Here is a 22,311-nt window from a genome sequence, read left to right as displayed (position 1 = left end):
TTAGTGTCTGCGAAATCTGCAGCATGGCTCTGGATGCTAGGTTACCTGGTTGTGGAGGCATCTGACCGACAGTTGATGGAGCTCTTGCAGGCAGTGCTGCCAGAAGAATATCCTGCGCATCAGTACGTCTTAATTGAGGACCCGGTAGAATGATCGGAGACTGTCTCTGATGGAGCGGTACCTGCATCTGAGGAGACAACCTTTTGCTTTGGAATACAGAGGATAAGTCAGAAAAGGAGTCTCCACTTCCCGATGGACCTCTTGAGAATATGAAATCCGGGTCTGACAAGAGCTCTACCTCGTCAGGGCTTTCTCGTGGCCATTTAGGTGGTATGGAGTGACCAGAGTGCTCAGAATGAGTAGATGGGGCTCTGTGAGTATGCTTGGTCTGGTCTGACTACTTAGGATGCAGTGAATGGTCCTTATGGCCGGGCTGCGTCGTTCACATCGTGGCATGCGTCAAATGCGTCGCAGTCCTCTGATGCTCCGGTTGCGCCGAAGAGCGTGGACGATCGGGAACAGGTCCCTGAGTCCTGATTGATGCATCTGGGGGTCTTTTGTCCCGTGGAGGCAACGGAGTCGGTGCCTGGGTTCTTTTATCGGGAGCTGGAGGTTTATCAAACCTGGGCCCAGCACCCAGAACAGCGCAGAGAGGGTCCCGTGGACCAAGTAAGGAGGCCCTCTTCGTCAACGTCTTCTGTTTCTTCTTCGCTGGTCCCGGCGAGGAGTGCATCAATGGCATTGGGGCACAGGAGCCCGATCGCAGCCCCGCCATTTTTTCGGCGCGCTGACGCTGGGCCCAGGGGGACATTCGACCTAGTCTCGGAAAGAGGCTTGGTCGTGGTCCGGCCTGAGACAAATGTAGCAATAGTTATGTCCATCAGTGATGGACATAACTTTGCCACATTGGTAGTATTTAAATCCAGATGGCTTCGGAGCCATCGCGACCAGAAAAACCTCGAAAAAAGTAAGGAAAAAACCCCGCGTGCGAAATGGCTTTCGGAAAAAAAGAAGAAAAAAAAAAAGAGACTGAGGGAAAATGGGGGTTCGCGTGGGAAGACGACCGCGCAGCCGCACAGAGTCAAAGCTCTGCGACTCACTGAGGAAAACTCTGCCTACTCCCAGACAGCATGGCTAATTCAGCCCTGCTATCGACGGGAAATATTCTGATTTGAAATAGGTCTTTGAACTTACACAATTACGAGCATTCTTTGATGCTTATTCCTGAAGAAATCCCACATATACGAGTTAGGTGCTAGAATTATGTGGCAGGGTATTCATGGGATAATTTATTTTTTTCTATGTAACAACTATGATTGCACTTGTCTCCCCTTGTTTCCTTAGTATTGGAGAACTCATGTTTGACTTTTGTCTTTAAAATTGTGACAGTATTTGATTTAAAGATATGTATTTCTACACAATATTCTCCATATTGCTGTACAAGAGGATTCTTGTGATTATTTTTGAAAATTATAAAAATAAAATAAAAAATGAAATCATAAAGGTCTTGCAGGTTTTGAGATCTTCCTAAGAAGTAATTTTAATGAATTTACCATGCATTATTTTCTTTTCTCCCTTCTGTGTACCCATCCCTTCACTCTGCAGTTGTACTAGCTGCATTAAATCTATGGTCATCCTCCTGCTGAGAATTCACGGCACAGCACCAGTTCCAATACAGCTGACTGGGGGTGCAAAACAACGTGCCCTCCCTGTGACCTAAACAGCAGCAGATCTACAGTGTCCCGATTTCAAAATTGTGCTTGAATTCAGAATCTTGCCTGCGCTAAGCACTTGCATTTCTGTCTTGTAATGTACTTTATGCTAACCATAGTACTTATCATTCAAAAACTAATGCAACCCCCTCTTCGGGGACCTCCTGGAATACAGGGGCTTACTGTCATCCCTGGGATCACTTTCTTTCAACGCTGTCTTTCTCTCCCAGTCTACTAGCCCTGGGGTGCAGGCTTTAACTTCCAGATCTCTTTTTCATTACTCCCTCAGCTGTACGCGATATCCTGTCCAATGTTCCTTGTAAGGGATTGAGCTACTGGGTGCAAAAATGTTTTATTTCATTACCCCATGAGCACTACTTTCTTTGATGCAAAAGTCTATCAATTTTATGGTCACAGAAACCCGATCCTTAGAGGAACATTGGAACAGCATACACACACACACACACACACACACACTCTCTCATTCACTCCACAGATTCTCATGCACACTCACTCAATTCTCCTCCTCTTTCACATGCACTCATTTCAGTAACTGCAAACACTTTACTGCCAAACACTTTGAGAAGTAACACAAACCCCTTAGAACTCAAACAGTAGCAGCCTTATCAATGACATAGCAACAATGCAAATATTATACCATGCCCTAGAACACTAATACACCACCTACTGGGGTTAACAGAACAAAGCCCTACAGAAAAACTACATGCCAGCAAAAATACTGCATCTCAGTGCATCTCTCACATGCTGAACAACTCAGAAACTTACCTAATATAGAATAAGGGTCTACAAATTAGAAACATGCAGCCAAAATAAAATAGAAAGCCTGAGAACCACACTCAACAGCGGAATACTGAAGAAAGAACAAAATAAAAATACGTAATACACATTCCCAAAGATAACATGACAACCACTAAAAATTCAAAATTTTTTACCTTTGTTGTCTGATCTTATTTTGCTAATCCCAAGTTTTTTTTCCTCATTTTCCCTGACACACACACACACACGCATCCCACACAAGACTCTCACCCAACCACCCATTCCCACACTCACACACAAGCTTTCAAACGCCACCTCCACACACAGAACCTCTCACCTACCTACAAACATACATCTAGGCTCTCACTCACCCACAGGCAGTCACATATACACCCCCACCCACTGGATCTCACCCAGCCACATCTACCCTCCCACATAGGTTCTTTACCCCCCACATGCATACAACCTCTCTCTCTCACACACACATACACCCACCATCTCACCTAGCCAAGTAGGCACCCACACAAAGGCAGTCACCTCTCCCATTCACAAGCAGCCTGGCTCTCACCTCTACACCCAAGTAGTCACACCCACCCACACACAAGTAGTCACCACCCCACCCCAACCTCAGGACCTGGGCCTCATCTGTGGCTGCTAGCGGTCATCGCGTCGTCCTCTCTTCAGCTGCTGGCAACTTCTGCATCCTCTCTCTTCAGCTGCCATAGTACGGTGTCTTGAGTTGAGGGGTGGGCAGCAGCAGGAGTCGGGTTTATCTAAATGTCATCTCCTGCTGCCGTGGGGATGATCTTGCGGTAAGAGCTGCGAGATTGGCCCTGCAGCAACAGGAAATGACGTGTGGATAAATGCAGTTGCCTGGAAGGAAGTGCAATGTCACTGATCGGATCGGGTAGGGCTTTGGTTTATCTCTGCGCGTGGCCGCGCACATTCGTAGCTTAAAGGGGAACAGTGGTTTTGGCTCTAGGGGAACTCTGACTCTGAATGATAATGGTAGACACTATGGTGGGGTGTTCCCACAAAAGTTTACTGCAACCAAAACCTCTTAATTTCTCTCATTGAATCCTCTCAACAAAAATAAACAGTGCCTCTTTTTCAATTCTATCAGCTGAGTCAATGTCCCTAAAGTGGCAAGTTTGTCTGTTATTGTTTTTCACAACTAAATGTCTAATTTTATAGTTAACTTCACCTACTGATCTGAATATCTCCTGCAGACCTTACTAGCAGGCTAACAGCTTAGAGGCTGATGCTCAAAAGTATTTGTTTGGTTAAGTTCAAAACTTAGCTGGACAAACCTCAAATTCTAAATATATCTCATCCCACCCCACTGAACGGCTAAGTTTTAGCCAGGTTGGAAAAAAAAAAAAAAGGCAGGGCAGGTGTATGGCTTAAGTTCATCAGGTTAGTACTGGACAGTACTAGCTGGGTAAAGCTATCTGGTCAACACTAGTTGGAAAAAAATCCAAGCATAAAATCTTTACCCAGCTAGTGCTCAGTACCAGGTGAAAGGAAGATTAACAAGTAAGAACCAATTGTCGTTCCTGTAGTACCACAGATCAGTCCAGACTCCCGGGTTTTGCCACCCTTCCAACAGATGGAGACAGAGAAAGTTTCGCAGGCATCGCAGCTCCTCAGTATTACTAAGTACCCAAGCATAAAATAGTAACAAAACATCTAATAAGTCAATGCTATAATATTCCCCGGAATGAGCAAAAAGGAAAAAGTCATAGTTGAGAACTCTAACCAAATTTGGAACTTTTCTTGAAAAGAAAAATGAGAAACCTGTGCCATTCTTCAGAATCACAGAAGAAAAAACAGAGCAAGCAGACTCTCCAAATCTCCTCTCCACCACCAGGCGGGATTCTGGACTGATCTGTGGTACTACAGGAATGAAAATTAGCAGGTAAGAATCAATTTTCCTTTTCCTGTACGTACCCAGATCAGTCCAGATTCCTGGGATGTATCAAAGCTTCCCTAACCAGTGTGGGACTGTGAGAGTCCCGCTCGAAGAACATTTTCACCAAAATTGCTGATGTCCGGGGCCTTGACATCCAATCAGTAGTGCCTGGCAAAGGTATGTAAAGACTTCCAAGCAGCCGCCCTGTAAATCTGGGAACGGGTAGAATGAGCCCTTAACCCCTCCGGGATAGGGCAACCACAACAGATATATGCGGAACCAATAGCCTCCTTCAACCAACGTGCTATCATGGCCTTTGACGCTTTCTGACCCATTTTTAAGAACATAAGAAATTGCCATGCTGGGTCAGACCAAGGGTCCATCAAGCCCAGCATCCTGTTTCCAACAGAGGCCAAACCAGGCCACAAGAACCTGGCAAGTACCCAACCACTAAGAAGATCCCATGCCACTGATGCAATTAATAGCAGTGGCTATTCCCTAAGTAAATTTGATTAATAGCCGTTAATTGACTTCTCCTCCAAGAACTTATCCAAACCTTTTTGAACCCAGCTACACTAACTGCACTAACCACATCCTCTGGCAACAAATTCCAGAGCTTTATTGTGCATTGAGTGAAAAAGAATTTTCTCCGATTAGTCTTAAATGTGCTACTTGCTAATTCATGACATGCCCCCTAGTCCTTCTATTATTCGAAAGTGTAAATAACCGATTCACATCTACTCGTTCAAGACCTCTCATGATCTTAAGACCTTTATCATATCCCCGCTCAGCTGTCTCTTCTCCAAGCTGAAAAGTCCTAACCTCTTCAGGCTTTCCTCATAGGAGAGCTGTTCCATCCCCTTTATCATTTGGTTGCCCTTCTCTGTACCTTCTCCATCGCAACTATATCTTTTTGAGATGCGGCGACCAGAATTGTACACAGTATTCCAGGTGCGGTCTCACCATGGAGCAATATAGAGGCATTATGACATTTCCATTTTATTAACCATTCCCTTCCTAATAATTCCTAACATTCTGTTTGCTTTTTTTGACTGCTACAGTACACTGAGCCAATGATTTTAAAGTATTATCCACTATGATGCCTAGATCTTTTTCCTGGGTGGTAGCTCCTAATATGGAACCTAACATTGTGTAACTACAGCAAGGGTTATTTTTCCCTATATGCAACACCTTGCACTTGTCCACCTTAAATTTCATCTGCCATTTGGATACCCCATTTTCCAGTCTTGTAAGGTCCTCCTGTAATGTATCACAATCCGCTTGTGATTTAACTACTCTGAATAATTTTGTATCCGCAAATTTGATAACCTCACTCATCGTATTCCTTTCCCCAACATCCTCATTAGTAAACACAGAAGCAAAGAATTCATTTAGTCTTTCTGCAATGGCCTTATCTTCCCTAAGAGCCCCTTTAGCCCCTCTGTCATCTAATGGTCCAACCGACTCCCTCACAGGTTTCTTGCTTCGGATATATTTTAAAAAGTTTTTATTATGTTGCATATCATCAAATTAGTGGTGCAAGCACAGCCTTTCCCCTGCTCCCAAGTCTTCCAAAAATTAACATAAGCAAGGGATCTGTACTTGGACCGGTGCTTTTCAATATATATATATATATATATATATATATATATATATTGAAAAGCACCGGTCCAAGTACAGATCCCTGAGGCACTCCACAGTTTCCTCTTTTCCACTGAGAAAATTGACCATTTAATCCTACTCTCTGGTTCCTGTCTTTTAACCAGTTTGTAATCCACGAAAGGACATCGCCTCCTATCCCATGACTTTTTAGTTTTCTTAGAAGCCTCTCATGAGGGACTTTGTCAAACGCCTTCTGAAAATCCAAAAATACACTACATCTACCGGTTCACCTTTATCCACATGTTATTAACCCCTTCAAAAAAATGAAGCAGATTTGCTAGGCAAGACTTCCCTTGGGTAAATCCATGTTGACTGTGTTCCATTAAACCATGTCTTTCTATATGCTCTACGATTTTGATCTTGAGAATAGTTTCCACTATTTTTCCCGGCACTGAAGTCAGGCTCACTGGTCTATGGTTACCCGGATTGCCCCTGTAGCCTTTTTTAAATATTGGGGTTACATTGGCCACCCTCCAGTCTTCAGGTACAATGGATGATTTTAATGATGGGTTACAAATTTTAACTAATATATCAGAAATTTCATTCTTGAGTTCCTTCAGTACCCTAGGATGCATACCATCTGGTCCAGGTGATTTGCTACTCTTTAGTTTGTCAATCTGGCCTACTACATCTTCCAGGGTCACAGTGATTTCGTTCAGTTCGTCTGACTCATTACCCCTGAAAACCATCTCCGGAACTGGTATCTCCCCAACATCCTCATTAGTAAACACAGAAGCAAAGAATTCATTTAGTCTTTCTGCAATGGCCTTATCTTCCCTAAGAGCCCCTTTAGCCCCTCTGTCATCTAATGGTCCAACCGACTCCCTCACAGGTTTCTTGCTTCGGATATATTTTAAAAAGTTTTTATTATGTTGCATATCATCAAATTAGTGGTGCAAGCACAGCCTTTCCCCTGCTCCCAAGTCTTCCAAAAATTAACATAAGCAAGCTAATCCCTCAGTACCACTGAATTTTACATGCTTAAATAAAAAAGTATGCAAACAGAACAAACATACATTCCTAGCATTTATTTAATTTTCTATCCCATCTTTCTGCGCAAGCACTCAAAACAGAGCTTAATTATCACAAACCCTTACAGGTGCTGTCCCTACCATATCAAGGAAGTTTTTTTTTAACTTGCAGCTTACTTTCTACAGAACTCTTAACTATTTTCCAAATAGTTAGGAAAAGGAAACATGCTAACAACTGCTTACTTAACGCTGGGTCTTCTCAAAGCCAACTCCCTATTCTGAACTCTGTGTGAGTTTTTCCTACAAGACCAATATGGCTATTAGAACTCTGTCTCTTCTGATAGTAACAGAAATTTTCTTAACAGGAACAAATACTGGTATCCTCCAGAAAGGCAGATGATATCCTATTTTCTATCTTTGCACATCTCTGAAAACTAGGTGCTATGACAATGGTTCCAATAACAACAAACTTTGGAAACTAAATCCCTTATACATCTCCCAGTGCCCCTCAGTAAAGAAGAAAGCCAAATTCGTCCTATAAACAGTGGCTTAGCAAGGGGGGGGGGGTCAAAGCCCCTCAGCTCCCCTTCTTTTTGAAGTTTTTGTCAGCTGCACACAGATAGAAGGTGATAAGAGAATGGTATTTGAAATGTCTTCCTTTTCTGTGACCTGAAATATTTCTACGGGGGGGGGGGGGGGGGGGGCAGGCAATATATAAATGTATTGGCCCCAGAGCACCAAAGACCCTTGCTACACCACTGCCTAGAACAACCTATAACATTCACTTATGACCCTCAGGATCTGAATAAGAGGAATTACTACTGCTGGCTGGCAAGCCAACAGCTTGAATGCTTGAGATTTCATGCAGGCTTAAAAGGTATTTATTTGGCAATCTCTCTCTCTCTCCAGCCAAGTTCACAAACAGGCTTCCCAGCCTTTGTTTTTCTCATCACTGCTAACATGGTCACTCAAAAAAAAACAAACCCCACCTCTAATGGTCTCCCAAAACTGTAATGCTATAACACACACCTCCCCCCCCCCCCCCCCCCCGTCACAAATGTGCCATCTCCTTCTCCAAGACAGGATTGCTGACTGGCTCCAGGTTTTCAGCGAGGTTGATGCAGCTCTGGCTTTACCTCACTGCTTGCATCGACTTGCAGATCTGGTATCCCTATTGACTACTCTAAGAAAACAAGTCTACAAGTCCACGCAAGCAATAAGGTAAACCAAGACTGGCTCAGCCTGACCTTAAAATCCGAAGTAACTTGGCAACCCTATTCCAAGGATCCCAAAAGCAAAATAAAGTACAAAGGATGCAGCGGCGCGTGCTATGGTGCGCTATAGAAATGTTTAGGTAGAGTAGTATACTAGGGGTCAAAGGTAACAACACCTCTGCCGCATAGTGGCGCTCCCCGGATCTGTCACCTGGACCGTACTTCTGTACTCCCTGCCTCATAACTCCAGGCCTCCATCGACTAAGACAAACCTTTGCTGCCGGTGCAGGGTCTCGGCGGGGTTGGTCCTAGCCCTGGCACGGAGGACCGCGCAGACCCCAGGCGCATTTTCTTGCTGACTTGATCCCCTCCAAAGCCCGCGCTCATGCTGGGCAGCTAAACGACGAAACGCTGAACAAACACTCCCGGCCACATCCTGAATCCCGAAACCAAACAAAATCCCTTCCACCCCCAGCTTGCAGGGCTTTTCCAAACCGCAGGCCCCACCGGCTGACAGCTACAGCGCTGACCAATCAGCACAAGCGTAGGAGACGGGGTTTAGGCGACATTAATCCCGTTAACAGGAGACCAAAGAGCACCTCCAGCCAATCATATTAGAGGAAGGAAGGATGTGCGTGCCTTCCTGTAAAAGCAGCGTCTCATTTAATAAACGTCAATAACTTGCACCCAATTGGCAGCCATCTTTGGTGTGGGCCATGAGTGCGTCTAACCTCAGTGCTATATATATAGCACTGGGGTTAGACACACATATATAACACACACATTAGTACTCATTATCTGTACAAAGATAAATCAGGCGGTTTAGACCTCTTGCGATTTTTTCAAAATTTTACAGGGAATAATTAGTTTGCCCAGGAAAACGTAGTGAGCAACGAATGGAGAACCAATTCCACTTTTCAGGTTCTTAATAGTAGCGTTTCGATACGTCCTGTAGACTGATAACCATACTGAGAAACGTGTAAAAATTTCAGAAGAGTATGATTTGCAGTCATAAAAATCGTTTTTCCTTATTTCAAACGGGTAACGCTATGTCCATTTCAAGATGGCTGCCAAGTGCTTCATATTCGATTTCCGTGTTATAGGAAGTTCTCGTGCAACCCCAGCACAGAGGTTATAGCTGTAGGTCGATTTCCTCCGGAAGTCGTCAAGCGCTAGTGCAGGGCGGCGCATGCGCAAAGGAAGTGGATGGAGCGGTGAGGTCTGCGGAGGGAAGGAGAGGGCGGCCTTTTTTTTCTCTCTCTCTCTCGCTCGTGCTTGCAAGTGTATCCGTGCTGCGGCTGCCTAAGATCGCTGGGTGTCAGCAAGCGGCTCTGAGGAGACGTCATGGATAACAACAGTAACCGGGGAGAGGGTCCCTGGGCGGGTTTTTTGGCGGCGGCTCCCCTGTGTACTCGCATGCGGACTTGGCTGGAGTGCCTTGTGAGTGCCGGCGGTAGCGGGGCCTATTTGGGGCAGGCATGGGATGTATTTGGTTTTAGTGTATTAATGTAGATTGTGTTATAACTACTGTAAAGTATGCTGCGCCGTGCGAGATTATCGAAGGGAGGTTAAGTGGCTTTCTGAAGGTCATTGGTTATGAGTGGTGTGGAGGCTGGAGCTCCGATCCCTCTCTTGTGTTCCCTCTTTTACGTTTAGCATTTACCATTTTTTAAACTTATTATTGAGTAAAATAGGATTGAAACGTTTCCATGGGAAATCAGCATGAGAGCGTCATGGTTCTTGTGTACAGTTTCTGTATTATTTCGAGTTTTTGCAATACAAACTGTAGTCTTACAAATCTACAAACAGGCTGGAATGGGAGTTTAAAAATAGAGTAAAATGTCTGGCTTTTAATGTTCCTCAGGGTGCTGGCATGGATGTCATATACTCAACACATTTTAAGAGCTCTCATTTTTCAAAAGATCCCATCCTGAAGAGGAAATGGGCTAAAGAGGCTACGTGTAAGGGGGACCCCTGAATGAGGTATCAAGTAAAGATCCATGTTTTGTTAGTATAGAGACGTAATCGACCTCTGTACACATCCAGCACAGCCTCCATTTTATGCAAATCTATGTCGTGCATATTTATTGTGCATATCCTGAAAATCTGATTGCCTGGGTGTGTCCAGATGACAGGATTGAGAGCCACTAGTTTAGAACAGTTTGTGGGGCTATCAGTCAGAGAAATGAGAGAAACCAGACAGCTTTGTGGAAACCTAATGATACTTATTTCTGAAAAGCAGTATTTCATGCTAATCAAATATGTAAGTTAACCTACTTATATATTTACTGTATGAAAATATAACATGACTATACATTAAGGGGCCAATGCAATAAGATGTGAGTAAAAATGTGTGCCCAAACTGGGCACCCATTTCTTTAACCTGTGCAGAGCCATGTCTCCTGGGTGCCCAATGCAATATGGTAATGAGGTGCAGTGCTAAAAAGGACACATTAAGGATCAATTTGCGTCCGTAGCACGTCCTTGGCATCTGGTATCCGGGAGACATGGCTGTGCACACAGCCATGGGTTAGGAAAATAGATGCTAGTAAATTGAGCATTTGTTTTCCTAAGCTGGCTGCAGTAAACTTTTTTTTTTGTCATGTTGCTGCTTTCTGTGGTTCCTTCTACTTAGTATCATGACAGTACAAAAGTAGGAGGAACCCCAGAAAGGATTTTTTGTTTTTTAGTGAGCCCTTGACGTGTGGCAAGACTTAATGCCAACTCTGAGGCTGGTGTTAAATTTGCTATGTTAAAAAGTGCATATTGGGCACACAGCAATTTTTTTAATTGGGGGTAATAGGTAATAGCCTCATTTACATGGTATTTACACGTGATGAGCACTATTAGCTATGCGTGAGTTTGGACGTGCTAATCCCCTTATTGCACTGGGAGTTAGCCTAGCATGTCCAAAATACGCATCCAATAGCTGGTTAAGATGTGCGCTAGCCTGAGCTCACGATATTGTATCGGCCTCTAATAGTTTTACACAAATTGAGACTTGGTTGTCCGTTACTAGGGTAGACATTTTAAATAACATAATATTTATCCGTTAACTAATCTTAGTTTCTTTTTTTTTTCCCTCCATTCTATTAAGTGACGGGAATGAGTCCTCTGTCACCATATTTAAATGTGGATCCTAGGTACTTAGTGCAGGTAAGAAACATGTTTATTGTAATCATTATATGCAATGGAGCATTAAAAAGAACCTTCCTTTTTTGATGTACCACTTGTGCAGATGTAATGTCATATGCTCATATTTGCAAATGATGATAGTGAGGAGACGCGATTATGCATGGTTTAAAAAAAATAGTTTCAACATGCATACAGCCATTATTTATATTCCACAGTACCTGCTGATCTGTGTGGCATACAAATAAAAACAACCATACAAATTAAATACACAAACACCAACAGGACTTGAGCCACTAGAAAAATCATCAATGACTGCTTAGTACATCATAACATAATAGGAGCCAACAGATGACAAACAGTTGCAGCCAACTAAAAACTAAGTTTCAAAACTCAACCCAGTTACCCAGATGCTTTCCTAAACAGGGCTTTCACTTGTTTTTTGAAAGCTATAAAAGAAACATTGGCATATAACTTCTCTCTGCCAATGTCCGAAAAAATCTCCCAGACATTAAGATGCTGTTTTCCTTTCTAGTGTTCCTTAGAAAGTATTGCTGGTGGTAGCAGTTATGTACAAGCACCTCATTAATCATCTCATGTGCATGGTGAGATTGGTGGAAGTAATTTTTTTTTAGTTAACACCCTGAGTCTTTTCTTCTATTCTGTGTTGTGGAAGAAAAGTTTAGTGAATCAGACCCGTAAATTTTATCTGTAATAGTGCCAGCAATAGAGTAGAAGTGCATTTTCAAAGTGAAAGTGAGGTATCCAACTATGTAAATATCTGACACTAAAAACTCTGAGCGCAGCACTGAGATGATTAACCATGAAACTGATATGGGGTCTGTGAATTGGGGATGAGGGGTAGAGAACTGATAATATTATTTGCTGTATTATTTGGTGGTTATGATTTATTTGAATGCATAAATGATGTATTATAAAATGTTTTACTATTGTACCTTGCCTTGATTACGTTTCTGTGAGGCAAGTAAACAGATGTTGGTAAATTCACTTTTACCCCCAAATCGAGGAAAATCAGAAAATTAAATGTTAGTTCACAGGGAAATAGAAAATGTTTCCAGATGCATTTTTAATGCATGGATATTAGGTTTTTGTATTTCTGATTATTTCCTGCGGGGAAGAAAGGTTCCAGGTTAATCCAACTGCCACAAAATCTAAAAAAATAAATAACCAGAGCCCCCAGTTTCATGTGGCAGACATTTTTCAAGATTTTGTGGCAATTATATGGCAGAATGGTGTAATTGTGCATAAATATTCACACCTCTGACTATGCAAAAAGTCAGTTTGTTATTGAAAAATGTTTGGTTTTAAACCAAATCAATAAATACGTAAATATTTAAAAATACAAAATTCACCAATAGTGTATCCAGTTAAGACATATTACAAACTTAACTGAAATTTCACTTTTGTTTTGAATTAAAATACAATGATCCTTTTATATTTTCTATAGAAGCTAGTCATCTTTCCAAGATTGAGTATATATAATTGAAACATCCTCGTTATCACCTATTAATTACACAGCAAAATATGTGCCCCTTTATTGGGCATTTTGTAACAAATACAAGGAAAGGTTTAATTAACACAAGTGTGAAGCTATTCAGCAGTCAAAGCTTCTCTGAATTGAAATGAATGCCCTCTGCCACCTGTGGGACACCAGCAGTTGCAGACTTCCAAAACATATCTATATCTTTGCAGCTGTTTTATGATTGGCCACATATGTAGGTTCAAAAACCTTTGTTAAGAGGAACTTCATCATCACTCCAGTAATCTACATCATTGATTTAAAAGATCATTAAGGGATCAAGTACTGATTTCTTTTTCTGTCCACCTTCACTTCCCACCTCTCTTGTTCCCTGCAGGCCAGGAGGAGGGGGGAGAGGGACTGGTTTAGGGATTAGTGCCTCTTCTTTCATCTGTTTTGTCTGCTCCAGCCTCAGTATCGGACTCTTCCCCCTACTCTCTCCTGTTTCCTGCAGCTGTTTACCTGGGAAGGGACTGGAGCAGCAGAGAGAAAGCTGAGATTGAAGGCAGGCACCCTGTAGTTTTTTTCAAAACTTTTAGTTTTTTGTAATCTTGATAGTCTCCTAACTTCTGTGCTCAAACAAGGTACAAGTTATGTGAGGAAAAGTATTATATGCACTACATGACATTACAGTATATCCATAGTATGCAGATATTATGGACAATGATACCAGCAAAGCTCAGCCACTTCAATAATAACTAAAAATGTGGCAAAGTGTTAATGAAAGGAGACCTACTCTGAACATTTTCTCTTTAAGGGCCTCATTTACTAAGCATTTTTCCCATAGACACAGAATGAGAGAAAAGTCTTAGTAAACCAGGCCCTAAGTTATAGGCAGTGACCTGAGGCTTCTGATTCTGCAACCACAGGAGAAACACATAATTAGCCTGTTGACGCATAATTTATAATCTGCCCCACAATAGTAGAGTTTCCTCAATCTTTCCTATCTCTTAATTTCATCATATGTGGCAAACACTGAAAGAGAGGCAAACATATATCCAGTTACATGATGAGGCCAGATAAAACGGGGACCAGTGTAGCAAGTCATAATCTGCACCATATTGAGTGCCCTATTCTTACTTTCTTGAATCTCTCAACCTCTTGGGTAGTCTTCCTAAAAGGTATCATTTAAACAGTTGAAAGCAAGACAAAAATAAGGAGAAGAGGAAAGAACACAAGACCTAGCGCAGCAAATGTAAATTCCTGAAAATACCCAGATAAGTCCAGACAAGTGGGTTATGCATCCCTTCCAGCAGATGGGAGTCAGAGAACAAAACTTTGAGGCACTGCTACTTAACCGAGAGTGCCACCTGCAGGACCTCAGTATTTCTCTGATTCCAGCAGATGGTAGAGATGCACACCTGCAGGCTGTTAGCTTTCTCTTTTTTTTTGTTTTAAACTAAGTAAGCTGGGTTCCAGGTCGACAAACTATCCCTGAGGTGTTGGGCATCTTTGTGGTCCATCCCTCAGGTGGAGCTGGACTACAGGGGGGTTGGATACCCCTGGCTGGGTTCGCCCGCTGCTTGCTGGACAGTCCCATAGCCAGGGGCCTGGCTTCCTCGACCCTCCGAGGCTCCCTCTCAATCTTCTTCTGCCGGACAGGGAAGTACCCTAATAAAGTTCTTTTCTTTCAAGCTGCTTAGCCTCTTTGCTTTAAAAAAAAAAAAAAAAAAAAGTTGGCAGCGGCAGCAGAACTTTGCAGGAACTTCTCAAGGCAGGCTTTGGCAGCGGGTGCTGTCGGCCAGGACCGGGAGGTGGAGCACTGCATGACGGTAGGCTGTTTACCCCGGGGCTCCAAGTGTTCACAGCAGCTTGGGCCGCTAATGCCGGGGGGGGGCGGGCTGCAGGGTCCAGGATCATAAGCTGGTGGTGCAGCTCAAGCGGATGTTTGAGGTTTCGGCATTGAGTCTTGGAGCGGCGGCCTGTCTCTGTTGGGTTCAAAAGGGACTGATGCTGGCGTCCTTGGTGGATGGTGGGGCATTGCAGGCCTCTTGTTTTGGAGGCTGGCATAGCCTATGTGGTAGATGCCTTGTAGAATTTGGTGCGAATGTCGGCTCGCTTCATGGTCTCTTCGGTAGCTGCTCGTAGGCTTCTGTGGCTGCGTACCGGTAACTGGTCGGCAGATTTGTCATCCAAGATTCAGCTCTGTAACCTTCCTTTGAAGGGGAAGTTGCTATTTGGTGAGGACTTAGATCATTTGATGAAAGTCCTGGGGGAGTCCAAAGGGAACAGATTGCCGGAGGACAGGAAGCCCAGTAAGAAGGTCTTTCCTCTGCGGTCTCGTGTTCGGGATTCCTGTAGGTTTCATTCCGGCAAGGACTCATCTTGTTTCCATCTCGAAACAAGGCAGCGGACGTCAACAGTCCTTTCATGGAGTCCACAGGTCGGGCAGGGATGGCGTTGGACAAGGTACTGGGAGCAGAAAATCCGCCCAATGAAGCCAGTGGTCCCCTCTCCTCTATAGGAGGCAGATTGTTTAGCTTCTACGAGGAGTGGGCAAAGATTATCTCAGATCATTGGGTGTTGGAAGTCATTCGAGAGGTCTATGCTCTAGATTTTTATTGCCCCACCTCAAGAAGCCTTTGTGGAGTTCCACTTGGTCTCTCGTGTCAAGCGGGAAGTGGTTTTGGGGACACTATGGAGGCTACTTTCCCTAAAGGCCATTGTTCCCGTCCCCCTGGAGGAGCAGGGTCAGGGAAGGTATTCCATCTACTTTGTGGTGCCACAAAAGGAGGGCACCTTTTCGGCACATTCTCGATTTGCAGAAGGTGAACCACTTTCTTCGAGTCCCGCGTTTTCATATGGAAACACAGTGCACCGTGATGACAGCGATTCGCAAAGGAGAATTTCTAGCCTCCCCAGACCTGACAGAAGCATACCTGCACATCCCCATTCACCAGGACCATCAGAAGTTCCTTCACTTCAAGGTGTTGGCACTTTCAGTTCAGATCCCTTCCATTCGGTTTGGCGACAGTGCTCCACATGTTCACCAAGGTGATAGTGATAGTGGCGGCGGCTTTTCGCAAAGAGGGAATTTTGGTTCACCCATATCTGAACGAGTGGTTCGATCAAAGTCCAGGGAGGAATGCGAGAAGTCTCTCCGAAGAATAATGTCCACCTTTCAGTCCCTTGGATGGGTTATCAACGTGCAGCAGTGTCATCTGGAGCCAGCTCAGTCATTGATTTATTTAGGGGCCCAGTTTGACACTCAGCGGGGCAGTCTTCCTGGCAGCGGACCGTGTGACGAAATTGCAGTTTCAGGTGCAGCACCTTCTCCGACTGGAGGTACCCAGATTGTGGGATTATTTACAGGTCCTGGGGTCCATTGCATCCACGTTGGACTTGGTTCCGTCGGCGTTTGCACACGAGACCGCTGCAATGCGCGCTGTTGTCCAGGTGGAGTCCCTGTTTGGAGGAGTTTCATCTTCCCTTGCCTCTACTTCAGGAATCTATGCTCAGTCTGTCGTCGTGTCTCTCTCGTCCCAAATTAGAGAAGGGGATGACTGGAGCCTCTGGACTGAGTAATGGACACATGGTCTCTCCAGATGGGGAGCAGTGTGCTTAGGCCGGTCGGCACAGGGTCTGTGGCGACCGGATGAGAAGTGCTGGTCTATCAATCGGCTCGAAATTAGGGCAGTACATCGAGCCCTGGAGGTTTTCCTGTCTCTACTCCATGATCGTATGGTCTGGGTGTTCTCTGACAATGCGACCGCTGTGGCATACATTAATCGACGGGGCGGAACGAAGAGTCCTGCAGTGGCATTGGAGGTCCGAATGTTATTCGCCTGGTCGGAGCATCATCTCAAAGGTTTGGCCACGTTGCGGGAGAAGACAATGTGCAGGCGGACTTCCTCAGCAGATAACAGCTGGATCCCGGGGAGCGTGAGTTGTCCCCAGAGGTGTGAAACCACATTTGTGCGCAGTGAGGCACACCCCAATTAGATCTTATGGCGACGCGTCTCAATTCGAAAATGGAGAGATTCTTCAGTCACCAGAAAGAACTCGGCTCGGTGGGCCTTGATGCTCTGGTGTGCCCTTGACCAAAGAGAATCCTTCTGTACGTCTTTCCTCCTTGGCCCCTCATAGGTTGGGTTCTCGGGCGCATAGTCTCATCCTGGGACTGTAGTTCTTGAGGAGCCAGAGTGGCTGCGGAGGCCGTGGTTCGCCGATCTGGTGCAACTGGCGGTAGAAGGCCCTCTTACCTTGCCTCATCTTTCAGACCTATTACATCAGTATCCCATATTTTTGGATTGAGAGGATTGCTTTTGTCTTGCGGCTCGCCTTTTGAGAGGCGGAGACTATGTTTTGAAGGCTTACTCGGAACAAATCATATCCACTCCTCTTCAATCCAGAAGACCGGGTCTGGAAACTGTTTGGTGCCTTCAACGTAACCTAGATCTACTATCTGTGGAGGTATCTCATATTCTGGATTTCCTGCAGCAGGGGTTTTCCAAGGGTTTGGCATACAACTCACTTCAGGTGCAGGTGGCTGCCTTAGGTATGCTTTGAGGCAGGTTTCAGGGTTGGACTCTGTTCATCTAGATGTGATGAGGTTCCTCAAAGGGTTTAAACTGTTACGTCCTCCAGTGCGAAAGATTTGCCCGGATTGGAGTCTTAACCTGGTGCTTCATGTCCTTTGCAGACCCCCTTTCGAACCCTTGAAGAGCGACTTTGAAAGATTTGACTCTGAAAGCAGTCTCTGGTAGCTGTTTGCTCAGCTCATAGGTTTCCTGCTTTGGATATATTTAAAAGTTTTTATGAGATTTTGCCTCTATTGCCAACTTCATTTCAAATTCTCTCTTAGCTTGTCTTAACAATGTTTTACACTTATCTTGACAATGCTTATGCTTTTTCCTTTCCCTGTACGTACCCGGATTAGTCCAGACCATGGGATGTACCAAAGCTTCCCTAGACAGGGTGGGACCTTGACAGTCCCGCTCGAAGTACCTGCCGCCCAAAAGACCCAAACACTGGCGCCTGAACATCCAGGCGGTAATGTCTAGCAAAAGTATGCAGAGACTTCCAAGTAGCAGCCTTGCATATCTCCTGGGGGGAGACTTTCCGCCCAGGAAACTGCCTGAGAGCGCATGGAATGGGCCTTGAGAACCCTCCGGGACCAGACATCCCAGTTCTTACCTGTTAATTTTCACTCCTATAGTCTCATTCTTGTCTTCCTGTCCGCTCGAAGATCCTTATTCTATCCTTCCAATATTGTGTCCTCTGTTCTATGTGTTCCTTAATAGGAGGCACCGGAAGCATCTATGTGATGATTGTGGACGTTTAAGCAAGAGTGCCCATGCACAGAGTTCATTCGCTGTTTCTCTTGTTTCCAATTTTCAGAGTTCTCTTGTTCTTTGCTTGAGTTCTTCTGTTACTTGCTTTTTCCATGATGTTTAGTTCTCTGCTTTGACAATAGTTATACTGAAGGGCTACAGGGTAGGCTCTGTCATCATATAGGATACCCTTTCAGTTTTAATCTGTCTCCACCTGCTGGACAGGAGGCTCAACCCATGGTCTGGACTGATCCGTGGTACTACAGGAACGAAAATTAACAGGTAAGAACTAATTTTCCTATGTTTCCTGTATTCCACTTTTCCTCTAGAGTACAGATGTTTAAATCTTTCTTTGTTTTCTAGACTTTACAGTGAAGGCTAACTGACATTTTAGTAGCCATCCTCTGAACAGATTCCATCTGGTTTATGTCTTTCTGAAGGTGCAGTCTCAAGGGTTGTGCACAGTGTTCCAAATGAAGGTGCTTAAACAGGGCCAATGTCACCTCCCCTTTTCTGCTGACCATTCCTTTCTTTGTGCAGCCAAGTATCTTTCTGGCTCTTGTCTTCTCCTTATGCACCTTTTGGCCACCTCAGGATCATCAGATATGATCGCCCGCAGATCCCACCCTTGTTTCGTGCATAGAAGAATTTTACCCCCTATGCTGTACCACTGCCTTGGCTTTTTGCAGCCCAAATGTATGACTTCATTTTTTTACCATTAAATCTTAGCTGGCAGACTCTGGGACCATTCCTCAGGCTTTGCTAGATCCCTGTATTACATTTTATGTGACAGTTTTGGCTTCCCTTAGGTGGTTTGTACATTTGTATCTGTTCTCGTTTCTTGTTTTCTTCAAAACTTGTGCATACAGAACATTAAACATTCAAGCAAATCACCTGCATAAATAATGAATAGAAGTCATTTTCAGGCTCTGGGTTTGTAGAGGTTAGAGCTAAACTCACCTTTTTTGTTTTTCTTATTGTTTTAGGACACAGATGAGTTTATTTTACCCACGGGAGCTAACAAAATCCGCGGCAGATTTGAATTGGCATTTTTCACCATTGGTGGATGTTGTATGACAGGTGTGTATATTATGAAGAGAAACTGAGTTCTTGAAGGTTGGATTTGAAAGCTTGCATTAGGAAAGAATTCAATAAAGCACAAAACAGATTATTAGTAAGGGAACACTTCAGTTTAACTGATGACAGAATTTATCTCTGAAGAAATGCTTTTTTGGGGGATGCAGAGCTCTAAACTAAAGTTCATTCTTTAAAAAGAGAGTTGACTTCTTCACAAAGTAATTTTCTCCATTGTTCTGTGCTTCCTTCTAGATGCCGTTGGCCCTGATGTTCTTGGGGGCTGAGGCATTGCTTGAGTGCTGCTTGTCACCAAGCATGTTCCAAGCTCTGAATTATAAACAAAATGGGGTAGATTTTATAAATGTACGCGCGGGCATACTTTTGTTCGTGCACCAGGCGCGAACAAAAGTATGCTGGATTTTATAAGATACGCGTGTAGCCGCGCGCATCTTATAAAATCCGGGGTCGGCGTGCGCAAGGGGGTGCAACCTGTGCGCGCCGAGCCCAGCGTGCGCTGCCTGTTCCCTCCGAGGCCGCTCCGAAATTGGAGCGGCCTCGGAGGGAACTTTCCTTCCGCCTCACCTCACCTTCCCCTCCCTTCCCCTACCTAAACCCCCCCCCCCCCCCCCCACACACACACACACACACACACCCCTTTGTTGGCAGATTTACGCCTGCGGAAAGCAGGCGTAAATCTGCACGCGCCAGCGGGCTGCTGGCGCGCCATCACCCGACCCTGGGACTGGTCCGGAGTCCTCAACCACGCCCCCAGGCCGGCGCCACGTCACTCGCGGCATGCCCCCGACACACCCCTCCATGCAAGCCCCGGGACTTACGCGTGTCCCGGGGCTTGCATGGAGGGGGGGTTTGGGGTAGGTTTTCGGGGGGGGGGTACGCGCGTACCCCTTTGAAATTCTACCCCAATATCTTTATTCCAAAATGGTCCCTGCTTCTAGGAATGTTTATCAGGGTATTTCAGTCCCCGGAGAATTTCCACTTGGCTAACTCTTTTGGTTCAGTCAGGTTATAAGGCTCCTTTAAAGAGCTCCACATGATTGCCTTAAAGCAGAAACAAAGTCTTCACACACAGCCTGTGATTGCTGACTCCCTTACTCTCTCATTTTCAGGTCTAGACTTTGTATGTGTGTGGAAATGATAAAAAAAAAAAAAATCTGCCACTTTTTAAATTCTGGTATATGTTCTTTGAAGAGTAACTAATGGTGGTGTTTTCTCTCAGGTGCTGGGCTTGGGGCTTTGAATGGTCTACGGCTGGGATTGAAGGAGACGCAGAGCATGGCCTGGTCTAAGCCCAGAAATGTTCAGTAAGTGTATCGGCTTAGAATTGTTTTATTTAGTGAGTAACTGTGGTTGTTTCCTCGATGCTTTAGCAAAAAAACCTTCAAATTGCTTTGTTTTACACAGCAGTTGTGTAGCTAGAATATCACACTGCACAACCAGGGCCCTTACGTGTTAAATGTCACGCTATGAGCAGAAGTGCATGCTTTATATCTTTAGTATTTCAGTCTCTCTCTTGTTTTTGTTGTTGTGGGGTTTTTTGTTTTGTTTTTTTACCTTTGATTTGGACTGGTTTAGTTAAGCATAGACTTCAGAATTATGGTATGGCTTGGAGCAGTGGTTCTCAACCTTTTTTCTGTCAGGGCATACCTGACAGATGGTTCTCACATGCATGACACACTGACCCATGATCGTCACGGGGCTAGATGTAAAAGTACAGTTTGCACCCACGGGAACCCCCTGACCCACAATAATGGATGTAAAGCAGAATTATGACATTCCCCATACAATTCACCCTACAAAAAAGATATGCTGGTTCTGGTGTCATCTCAGTAACAGCAACTCAAACTCCTGCTTCCAGGCTCAATAGCCCTACTTATGAAAAGACAGCAGTTTAACACCAGTGCATGTCCTCTTGAGAAAACATAACAAATAAGACTGATACAAACGCTTACATGCTAGTAAAATATCTCATCTCCGTAACAGACACAGAATCGACCTAACATACTCCCAGGATCTGTAGTAATGCACATAAACTAATCCGCACACAGTTACACCTGTATTATGGAATACACTCAAACAGGAGTAACTCTGTCTATGAAAAGGCAACACTACAAATATTAAATCAGGTCCTAAAAACCAATACACCTCTTATTAGGAAAACAGAACTAGCAAGCAGCTATAGATCCCTACACAGAAATAATTGTAAAACTATACTAATAAGCAGAATAAATGTTTTAAAACAGCTATGAACAGAATAACATCCAACAATTAAAAACTCATAAAAACTATTAAACATTCTCCAAACACCAATTAAATATTTCAAAAAAGCAGACATCACATAATATTAAATAATTAAAATGGCAGTCAATCAAGAAAAATAAACTTAAAAAGCCAGAGAGAGAGAGAGAAGCAGCCAGCCAGTGTGTGAGAGAATGTGTGTGTGATTGAGGCCTGTGTGTGAGAGAATGTATTTGATCGAGAGCATGTGTGTGATTGAGAGAAACTGGTCAGAGAGCTGATGTATGTGTATATGTGAGAGATAATGAAAGTGACTGCTCAAGGAGATGACTGATGAGTATGTGAGAGTGTGTGTGTGTGAGAGAAAAAGCATGGAAGTGAGAAATCTGGGTATGTGAGAAAGCATGGGAGTAAGAAGCCTGGTGTTGTGGGGGTGTATGTGAAAGAAAGCATGGGAGTGAGAAGCCTGATTATGTGAGAGAGAGAGCATGGGAGTGGGAAGCCTGTGTTTGTGTGCATGTATGAGAGAGAGACTGGTTGGTAAGGTGACGGTGTGATTGGTGTGTATGTGAATGTGAGAGAGAGAATGTGATTCAGGGAATGAGAAGCCTGTGCACGTGGAGAGCGAGCATGGAAATGAGAGAGAGACTGTGTGTGTGTAACAGCGAGAAAGTGATTATGGGAATGAGAAGCCTGTGCATGTGAAGAGTGAGAAAGCTGGGAGTGTGAGATACAGCATAGGAGTGTGAAGCCTGTATATCTGAAAGAGAACATGGGAGTGGGAA

At 44.3% G+C, this 22,311-nt stretch overlaps 2 protein-coding genes across 5 annotated transcripts in view; one reads left to right on the top strand and one right to left on the bottom strand.

Moving 5' to 3' along the window:
• The window catches only part of PARG (poly(ADP-ribose) glycohydrolase), a 511,630-nt gene extending 502,741 nt beyond the window's left edge, over window positions 1-8,889 (bottom strand). The window contains exon 1 of the mRNA XM_029610698.1: window positions 8,521-8,889. Within this exon, the coding sequence (XP_029466558.1) occupies window positions 8,521-8,635 (115 nt within the window). The 5' untranslated portion in view covers window positions 8,636-8,889. The remainder of the gene's footprint in view (window positions 1-8,520) is intronic.
• A 240-nt stretch (window positions 8,890-9,129) lies between these two features.
• The window catches only part of LOC115095544 (mitochondrial import inner membrane translocase subunit Tim23), a 79,733-nt gene continuing 66,551 nt past the window's right edge, over window positions 9,130-22,311 (top strand). Inside the window, exons 1-4 of one of the 4 annotated variants that reach the window (XM_029609435.1) lie at window positions 9,130-9,169; window positions 11,346-11,404; window positions 19,180-19,273; window positions 20,508-20,592. In XM_029609435.1, the coding sequence (XP_029465295.1) occupies window positions 9,145-9,169; window positions 11,346-11,404; window positions 19,180-19,273; window positions 20,508-20,592 (263 nt within the window). In that variant the 5' untranslated portion in view covers window positions 9,130-9,144. Of the gene's footprint in view, window positions 9,170-9,377; window positions 9,689-10,284; window positions 10,512-11,345; window positions 11,405-19,179; window positions 19,274-20,507; window positions 20,593-22,311 lie in introns of those variants that run through there. The other 3 variants (XM_029609437.1, XM_029609438.1, XM_029609439.1) reach the window with 3 other exon arrangements.

Source organism: Rhinatrema bivittatum, chromosome 7 (genome assembly GCF_901001135.1).
Source record: "Rhinatrema bivittatum chromosome 7, aRhiBiv1.1, whole genome shotgun sequence".
Taxonomy (NCBI): Eukaryota; Metazoa; Chordata; class Amphibia; order Gymnophiona; family Rhinatrematidae; genus Rhinatrema; species Rhinatrema bivittatum.
The sequence above is the reverse complement of the archived record's forward strand: the minus strand, read 5'-3'. Positions and strand labels throughout refer to the sequence as shown.